Raw genomic sequence first — 9,869 nt, 5'->3', positions numbered from 1 at the left:
CCTTTCAATGGCATAACGTATTCTTGTCGTTGATAATTCCTAGACACTCGGGGAGTAATATGGGTGTGTTCATGGAGCCTGTGATTGATGAATTGATCCACGCTTGGGAGAAGGGGGTATGGACATACGACCGAGCTACAAAGACAAGCTTTAAAATGCATGTTTGGTACCACTACTCCCTACATGACTTCCTGGCGTATGGGTTATTTGCCGCCTGGTGTGTTCACGGGAAGTTCCCATGCCTAATATGCAAGGAAGTTGTGAGGTTCATTTAGTTGAAGAAGGGTGACAAGTATTCATCGTTCGACCAGCATCGTCAGTTCCTCCCTCTAGACCATGAATTCAGAGAAGACATCAAGAGCTTTACGAAAGGTGTCAAAGTGATAGACCCTAAACCGCACTTGAGGACTGGTGCCGAGGTTCGTGCTCAGATAGATGCTCTCATGCCCAATGAAGAAGGTGGTTTTGTGGGATATGGTGAGGAACATATGTGGACTCATAAGTCTGGCTTGACGAGGCTCCCCTATTTCGATGACCTTCTTCTACCACATAATTTTGATGTAATGCACACTGAAAAGAATATCGCCGAGGCACTTTGGGGAACTCTCATGGACACTGACAAGTCTAAGGACAACGTTAAGGCTAGAGTGGACCTAGCAACGTTGTGCGATAGACCGAATCAAGCGATGCAGCATCCTAGTGGCCAAAACAAGAACTAGAAAAGGCCTAAGGTCAATTTCGTCTTGCAAATTGATCAAAGGAGGGAAGTACTAAAATGGATCCAGATGTTAATGTTCCCAAATGGATATGCAGCGAATCTTAGCAGGGGAGTGAACTTAGGCACTCTGCGAGTCAACGGGATGAAGAGTCATGACTACCACATATGGATTGAGCAGCTTCCTCCGGCGATGGTCTGAGGCTATGTCCCTGAGCATGTTTGGCTAGTGCTGGCAGAGTTGAGCTTTTTCTTTCGCCAGCTTTGTGCCAAGGAGATATCTCGGACCGTCGCTCAGGACTTGGAAAAAGCGGCACCTGTGTTGCTCTGTAAGCTGGAGAAGATCTTTCCACCTGGCTTCTTCTTGCCGATGCAGCATCTGATTGTGCACCTCCCATCCGAGGCATGTTTAGGGGGGCCCGTGCAGGCCTGTTGGTGCTATCCAATCGAGAGATGTCTAAAGACTCTTCGCAAAAAATGTACAAATAAAGCTAGAATTGAGGCTTCCATTGCAGAGGCATGCCTTCGGGAGGAGGTGGCAAACTTCACAACACAATACTACAAGCCAAACCTTCCTAGCAATCATAACCCACTCCCTCGTTACAATGCTAGCGAAAATGAATCGACCCTCAGCCTTTTCCAAGGCCAACTCGAAGCTATTGGGAAATGAAGAGTGGCGCAGTATCATGCTATATGTGTTGAATAACCTTACCGAGGTGCAGCCGTTCATCAAGTAAGTTCGCAACGAACTTGTTTCAATACGCCGTCACTATTCTGCATCCAACCCCATTGATTCTCGTTCGGACAGGGAATTTGTTCGTGAATTCTGGCATCAACCAAGGGATCCTACCTCACATGAACAAGACACCCTTGTTTCGCGGGGTGCGGGAGTGGGGAGGCCTGATTTCATTTCTTGGTTCAAACAAAAGGTAATGTCCAATTTAGCTCGTACGTTCGATCGTCCAAGGTGATCGTACGTTTGATTAATATAACGATCTATCATGCTTCACCTTGCAGGCCCAGACCGGTTGTCCATGAGTGACAAGTTGAAACAGGTTGCAAACGGCTGTGACGTTAGGGTGAAGTCATTTACCGGCTATGACGTGAACGGATATCGCTTCCACACAACAAGTTACGAGCAGATTCGGCCCAAACGAAAAACACAAATAGCGAAGTTTGTACGCCCGGCACTGATGGCCTCGACTATCATGGTAGAGTTGAGGAAATCTATGAACTCTCATTTCATGGAGACAAACCTCTTAAACCTATCATGTTAAAATGCCACTGGTTTAATCCTCGATCTACGAGATGAACCCCTCATCTTGGGCTAGTTGAGATTTGAGAAGATTCTATCTATCCTGGAAAAGATGTCTACATTGTGGCTCAATAGGCCATGCAGGTGTATTATACTCGATACGCCAACCAAGACAAAGAGGATCTTAAGGGTTGGGCTATTGTGCACCAGGTATCTCCACATGGTAAACTACCTGCCCCAAACGATGATGATTACAACTTCAACGCAAACACATATGATGGACAGTTCTATCAAGAAGATGGGCTACCAGGCACGTTTGAGATAGTCTTACCTGAAGCAATCGAAATGGAAGTAGACAACGAAATGGTTGATGGCGAGGTCGATGGAGATGTGGTGGTAAATGCCAAGGACATAGCAATGCTTGAGCGATTACTTCTAGGCAATGACTATGACGACAACATAGAACCTTCGGATAGTGTTGCCCATTTAGACAATTTTGACAGTGATGATGATACCTATGATCCCAATCATGAAGATTATTCCTAATACATGTAATGCTATGTTTTTTAATTTGTGTTTTTTTATATATTTTGAATCTATTTCTAATATATGTACTAATTAGTCTTGTTCATTCTTTATGATTGTAGGTGATTGAACAAAGATGGCGAGCAGACATCCATGCCGTGACATGCCCTCGGTTTACGGGAGAGACCACCCTCTCCTTCGAGGTGAGGGGTCGTCGTCTGGGGCAGCGTCCGCAGGAGGTGATGAGAGGAGGACCAGGGGTAGCAGCCGTAGGAGGCAGTAGTCTCCTCCCTCGCCACATGATGAGGTGCTGGAGGAGGAGCACGTGATGGCCATGGCCGCGTCCTCGTCGGAGGACGAGAGGGGTCAGCAGATGGGCGAGGGAGGTGAGGCGCTCAAGGGCGAGGGAGGCGAGGCGCTCAAGGGTGAGGGAGGCGAGGGGCTCAAGGGCAAGGGAGGGGGTACCACTACCTGGACTCCCTACGAGCAAGGTCCCACAAGCCTCCCTCCGGTTTCGCTTCCTCACAACCGCCCAGTGATTTGGCCTATGGCAAAGAGGTAAGTAACTATAGATGTTATCACAACTACTTCATAAGATATGTTGGAAATCATAAGAGAAACTAATAAATTTTCTTAATCACTTGTGCAGGGCCTGGTTGGTTTTGTCAGGTACTCTAGCACGCACCCCCGCGAGCATCCTTGGTGTTTTGTGCAGGAAATGGTACCCCGACATTGTGCAACTGTCCGAAGAGCCGGTGGTGTGGGAGCCGGCCTCCAACTGGGACAAGGTACGCGCTGGTCATGGATGACACTTACCGCAACAAGCAGGAGCGGGTATTGGCGGAGTTTTGGATAAGTTTCTCTCGCACAACATTGCTTAATACATCTCATTCATTGGTTAAATGTTTTATTGAAATAATGAATGGATACATTGGTTTTGTATGCAGAAATTTTTCAAGGCCGAAGAAGGACTTGAGGCCCAGGCGGATCGAGCGGCTGCCGCAGCTTGTAGGAAGTACGTCACCGAGATGCACCACCATGGGCGCGTCCAAGCCCACATAGACTACTACAGGTCGGTACTTAAGCAGTCCCTCCCCAAGCCTCAAGCAAGACTGATTATGCTGACCCGGGACCAGTACCTTGAGGTAGGCGAATAACATTCATAATGATTCATTTTGCTATTAAGTAGGTTCAATTTCATCTTCTTATATGTCAAATACTCGATGACTTGTAGGTGATTCCCTGGTGGTGCCGATCGTATCCCGAGTGCTGGGCCATGATCGTGGACAAGTGGTTATCACTAGGACTTTGTTGACACGCACGAGAGGCAGCGGGAACAACGTCTGATGAGGCAAGGTCCAACTCACCATCAAGGCAGCCGCAGCCTCCCCGAATACAAACAAGCATACGTAAGTGATTTCTTTCATTTATTTTGATGCTCAATTCTGCTTGATTTCTCACCATCTTCCCATCTTTCTCGTAGGAGGCTGCGCACCCGGGCGAGGAGGTCTCGGAGTTCTTTGTGTGGGCTATGTCCCACATGGGCAGGGCGTCGTCCTCTGTCTCCTTCGACCCGGCTGCCCTGCCCCAGGTGTACTCCGATCCGAACGTGTACACTAAAGTCCAAGAGTACACATCCTTGGTAAGGGAGATCTATGGGGAAGATTACAATGTGCGCACTGAGCCCATTGGTGCAGAGACGATCATGAGGCTCGGAGGAGGCAAGAAGCATGAGCGGCTGTGGATTGCAGATGGCGCCATCGACTCCACCACTGTTCCCTCCCTCGACGCTATCCGAGCACGGAGCATGAGCTCCAGCCAGCCCATACGCAAACAGCCTTCTCCAGCACTACAGCAGGTCCATACACTCCAGGTAATTCTTGTTTTACTCGTCGTACGTTGATATTTACACACCTAAATTAGATTTGCATTATTGATACATTGGAGTAAAATATTGCAGGCCGAGCTGCAAGAAACAAAAAGGCAAAGTCAAGAGCAGAACGTGGAACTGACCGCACAGCTGCAGGCCCAGTAGGTCGCGTTCGAGGCCGCGCAGAAGCAGATAGCGGAGATGATGGTGATCATGCAAAGTCTTGGGCAAGCATCGGGTGTACCTGTGCAGTTTTTAGCTCCTCCACCTCCTACTCCTACAGCTACTCCTGTAAGTATCAAAGTTCACTTTTCGCTTGTGCTTTGCATGTATGTCGGCCTTCGTGCCGTTGTGGATGTCGGCGTTCGTGCCGTTGTGGATGTCGACGTTCGTGCCGTTGTTTCTTGCAGGTTTTGGAAACCTCCCCGTGCAGGGGAGGTGCTGCCGAAATTTTCAATTGAGTCTAATCTTTTTGTATTCCTAGATTACTAGATGCAATCTCTAAGTTCCAAAACTATTTTCCCGGATTACTCACACATGCAATCTCTGCTCCTTTGTGCAGCCTCCGTCTGCAGGTTCCAATCATCCCGGTAGTGCATCACCGGGTGATCCCGCCTTTCCTTCACCACCGTCTCATAGGCTACCTTGATGAGGACTAGTGCTAGGTGATGTGGTTGGACTTTATTGTAATATTTGTGGTTTATGGTTCTAACTTGTGCTTGGATTTCATGAACTTGTCGTAATAAACATGTGAATGATGATGAACATGTGACTTGTCGTTGTAATATATTGTGATTTGTGGTTCACAATTATGGTTGTGATATATTGTGAGAAAATGGGTTCTATGTGATATATATATGTGATGGTTGATATATATATGTATATATATGAAATGCTTGTGTCAATGGAATGCAAAAAATAAAAAAAATTTAAATTTCTGCCTCTTTGCCGAGGGCAATGACCAAGGCCCTCGGCAAAGAAGGGTCCTTTGCTGAGGGCCATCCCATTGCCCTCGGCAAAGATTCATTGGAAAAATTCTGGAACATTTCTTTGCCGAGGGCCTCGGTTGGAGGCCCTCGGCAAAGACTTTTTTAAAAAAAATTAAAATTTCTTTGTCGAGGGCCTGCGTGGAAGCCCTCGGCAAAGATTTTTCAAAAAAAAGAATAATTATTTGCCGAGGGCCGTCCCATTGCCCTCGGCAAAGATTTTTTTGGAAAAATTCTGCAATATTTCTTTGCCGAGGGCCATGGTTGGAGGCTCTCAGCAAAGATTTTTCAAAAAAAAAGAATAATTCTTTACCGAGGGCCCCCGGAGACGGCCCTCGGCAAAGACTCCGTCCCAGGTGCCGGCGCCGTGACGGCTGCTTTTCTTTGCCGAGTGCCGCTCCAGCCCTCGGCAAAGGCTTTGCCGAGTGCCCGATAAAGGGCCCTCGGCAAAGACCCTCTTCGCCGACTCAAAATTCCCTGAGAGCTATTTGCCGAGGGCCGCCCTCGGCAAAGCCTTTGCCGAGGGTTAATGGGCCTTTGCCGAGGGCCTCAGGCCCTCGGCAAAGAGGCCGTCTCCAGTAGTGATATAAGGCCACGGCCGATTGCAAACTCTCTAGCCAATCGACATTATCAATCTATTATTTTCCTAGTGTTATATTTTCTTCTACCTTAGCACAGTAGTGCATGCTAAACCCTAATCTTCATTAGGGATTGGTAATGTTTGTTGTTTTGCGCTGAAAAACGGTCGGCTCTCCTCTACGAAAGCAAAAAACGCCTTTACTAGTTTGTTCTGGAAACTAGTCACTTGTCATCGTGAAAGAAAGATAGTTATCGTGTTGTTGCGCGAATCAATTTCGCGTGCCACCAGGACCTTCTATCGTAGCTTCGATTCAGACAATCAGATTTTCATCGATATATAGCATCGCACACTTAGACATACTGACATTATCTATATTCTATCTTTGTAATTAATCGGGATACCACTCATTGTTTTTTCTCATCCATGACACTAGATCTCCTCTAATGAAAGTATATCGGAGAGACTAGCGCCCGAACGCCCGGACGCCTGCTGCCCACTCTTTTTCAATAATGTTACCCTCAGGTCACCTATGGAAGCAGCTTCGTGCTTCGCTTCGCCTCGTGCTCCGCGCCTGCTACGTGCCTATGAATGCAGCTTCGTGCTCCGCGCCCGCTTCGCTTCCCACGCGCACCTGGCGACCGTTACGCCCAAGGGGGCCACCTTCGCCTGCACCCCCTTGCCGCGTCCGCTCATGAAACACTTGCAACATAAAGCATTTGCTGCAACATACGTCCCAAATAGATAAAACATTTACAACATACGCTTGCAACATATGTGTATATGGGCACTGCAACATATGCAACATCAATATAAAACACTTGCAACATACGTTTGAAACAATTAAAACATTTGAAACATACACTTGCAACATACGTGTATAGTCAGTGCAACATATGCAATATCCAGATAAAACACTTACAACATACGTTTGGAACAACTGAAACATTTGAGACATATACTTGCAACATACTTTGTATAGTCACTGCAACATGCAACACCAGATCTCTTTTGCAACATACATCTGAAAAGCATAAAACATATGGTGGCAACATGTGCTCATCTACTTGTTGCCCCCAATGGACACTCGTTGACGTGGAGCTTGACACCGGCACGAAGCTCGATGCCAGGGCGTGGAGGTCGGACCCTTGCTGTGCGCAGCGAGAGTCCGGGCGGGAGGCGCGAGACGAGAGCGGCACGAGACGAGAGCAGCGCGAGGCACGAGGCGAGGGTGGGGTGCGCGAGGCGCTGGGGCAGGCGAATCCGTTCGTTCGGCCGGACGGACGCTCAGTAGAGAGCACCGAATTTTTTTATTTTGGCCCTTTTTAGAAAAATATTTACAATTAGACTCCTGGAGCTAGTTTATAAGCTATACAGACGGTTTGCTAATAAGTAAACCGTTCCTGTAAGAAATAGGAGGCGTCTTAAAAAAATCTTTTTTTACCGGTATCTTGCGCTCACATCGTCGACTAGCGCCCAGGGGTAGAACTGCCGCAGCGGCCCAACAGGGCAGCGGTACGGGCACGTCCGGCGGTGGGTGCTCCGGTCGTAGTAGACTGGCCTGGCGGCGCAGCCTTGAGCAGCGTACGGGCAGGGCACCCGGACGGACTCCACCATGCGCTCCAGGCTGTGGCTTCTGATGTAGCCATGGCCTAGGTCGACGCGGCACACATGGCACCTTGTGTTGCCGGTGGCCATGAGCTTTTCGCGGCATGTCGAACACACGGCGTGCCCCTCGATGCACTGCATGCAGTAGCCAGTCAATCAACATGCATGTCATATATCCTCCCACAAATATGTGAATTATTACTGTAATATTGTTTAGGACGTCATACCTGGAAGATGGGGGGCTTGAAGGGGAGGTAGCAGACGCCGCAGTCGAAGGCGCCGGCGTCCTCCACCGTCATCGTCGACGTACCATCCACCGCCACGAGATCGTCGGAGTCATCGTCAGAATCGGCCGCCTTCTCCCATGATGACTTCGTCGTCATCGATTATTCTACCTCAATCGCTCACGTAGTCTTCGTTTCCGTAGATATGCAAACAGACTACTTCCGTCATCTATCCATAATTTTTTGTTAGCTATAGCTACTATGAGTATATATACACACAAAGATTGCTTCTTCGAGTTGATGTCGGACGAGGAGCACGCTATCTCAGCAGCTTGTATCCGATCCAGTAACGGTAAACCATCGAAAGACCATATGAAGTCCCGTAGGTCCACGGGACCACGACGATACAAACTTGGATTATACAAGAGTTGTATTTTGTAGTTGTCTGTTAGGTTGTGTAGAAGGTAGGCACAGGGAAAGGAACTTTTCTGGATCCTCTTCCATTACCATAAAACAGGATATCCTTGAGGGTCATCAAAACCCATCAAGGAACTTGTAACTAGAGGTTTCACGCGTGAACTATCACTTAACACAGCACCACAATGTCATTTGTGACTTAGTGAATGTTCCTTTCTTTTTATGTTCACTTTAGTAGATCTTGTAATGAATAAAATGAAAAAAAAATCTAAACTGAAAACTTTTATATCTCGTGGAGTACTACAACTTTGGTTTAGATTGTATCTACATTCGAGTTCATTTGGAAAATTTCTAGAAAACTTAAATTTAGAAGTCTGATAACTTACAACATAATTTTTGGATTACAAATAATTTTAAATAAAAAAGTCATCAACTACAAAAATTTATATCTGTTCGAGCGGGGGAGGGGCATCAACGGTCAGGAGCGGGGAGAGGGGGGGGGGGGGGTGCCGGCCCTTTTATCCGTGTCGTGCCTGGCTAGCACTACGGGCCAATATGGAGGCCCAGGCACAGCACTACGACTGGGCTGTCCCAGGCGCATGATGGGAGATGGGGCCGTGCCTGGGCCAAGCTTTTTAGTGTTGTGCCAATGCCAGCCCAGCATGCTCGGCCCAACTGGCCACGTATACTCTGACATTGCATGTGTAGGCGGACGGAGTGGTGAGAGGTGACACCGTGATAGGTGAGGCAAGAGCATGCGCGCAGAGGCCGAGGACGCCATGGCTGGCCTGGGACATGTCTATTGTGATCCAGAAATTATTTTATTGAAAATTTTTTTTGAGTCTGTCTACTACACAACCATGTGCTTTATTCAGTTTCAACACATGAATTTTTTTGCACTATAGGATTAAGATCCAACAGTCTCCACCCTTCTTCTACCTCCAGTTTCTAGCCTCCACATATCACAGATAACAGATCACAATTTTTTTCTATGGAAGGACAAATCACAGATCCGCCGTCGCCGCCGCCGCTGCCACCGCCACTGCCATGGCCGGCGCGGGCGCAGGGAGGCGCGCCGGGCGCGGGCACGGGCGCCGCCGCCACCGCCACTGCCATGGCCGGCGTGGACACGGGCGCCGGGGCGAGCTCGCCGGTCGCTGGCGCCGGCGCCGGTGGTCACCGGTGTGAAAGAGAGAGGGAGAGAGATACAAAAAAATCAATGTGTTTTTTTGTGCTAAAACGCAATTTGTGTTATATAGCATTTCTGATTTTTTAATATAAGATGGACCAAATTAAATATTTAGAAACCATCTCTTTTCATTTATGGCAAATATATAGATTATAGTTGGCAAATTCATCACAACCAAATAGAGATTATAAAGTATTAAAATGGGTATTATGTTCGGAAACGAAGAGAGTAAAGATGATTAATTTTCATTAGTATACACACTACTTGCCCAATATATCAGGTAGAGCAGCTGTCATTCAAAAGTAGGGACTCAAGCAGAGTTATTAGAAACCTACAACTCCACATGCAACTACACATCATTTGCCATGTCAGTTGAACTGGGATTGACCCTTACAGAGCAGACACGTCCAGAAACTAAACCAGAGTGGTGGGCGCTGGCATAGATATTCAGCAGGTTCTATAATTTACAGCAATAGTTAAGACGACTAACCAACACTGGTCTA

General features: G+C 47.7%; 1 protein-coding gene across 1 annotated transcript; it reads right to left on the bottom strand.

Annotated features, from left to right (window-relative positions):
- Positions 1-7,368: 7,368 nt before the first annotated feature.
- Positions 7,369-7,919, bottom strand: LOC136510478 (putative E3 ubiquitin-protein ligase SINA-like 6). The gene is made up of 2 exons (XM_066504906.1): positions 7,764-7,919; positions 7,369-7,671 (listed from the first exon to the last, which is right to left on the bottom strand). The coding sequence occupies exons 1-2, from the start codon at positions 7,917-7,919 to the stop codon at positions 7,369-7,371; spliced, it is 459 nt and encodes a 152-aa protein (XP_066361003.1).
- Between the last annotated feature and the right edge of the window lie 1,950 nt (positions 7,920-9,869).

The sequence above is a fragment of the Miscanthus floridulus genome, chromosome 16, assembly GCF_019320115.1.
Source record: "Miscanthus floridulus cultivar M001 chromosome 16, ASM1932011v1, whole genome shotgun sequence".
Taxonomy (NCBI): domain Eukaryota; kingdom Viridiplantae; phylum Streptophyta; class Magnoliopsida; order Poales; family Poaceae; genus Miscanthus; species Miscanthus floridulus.
This window is presented reverse-complemented; position numbering and strand designations above follow the sequence as displayed.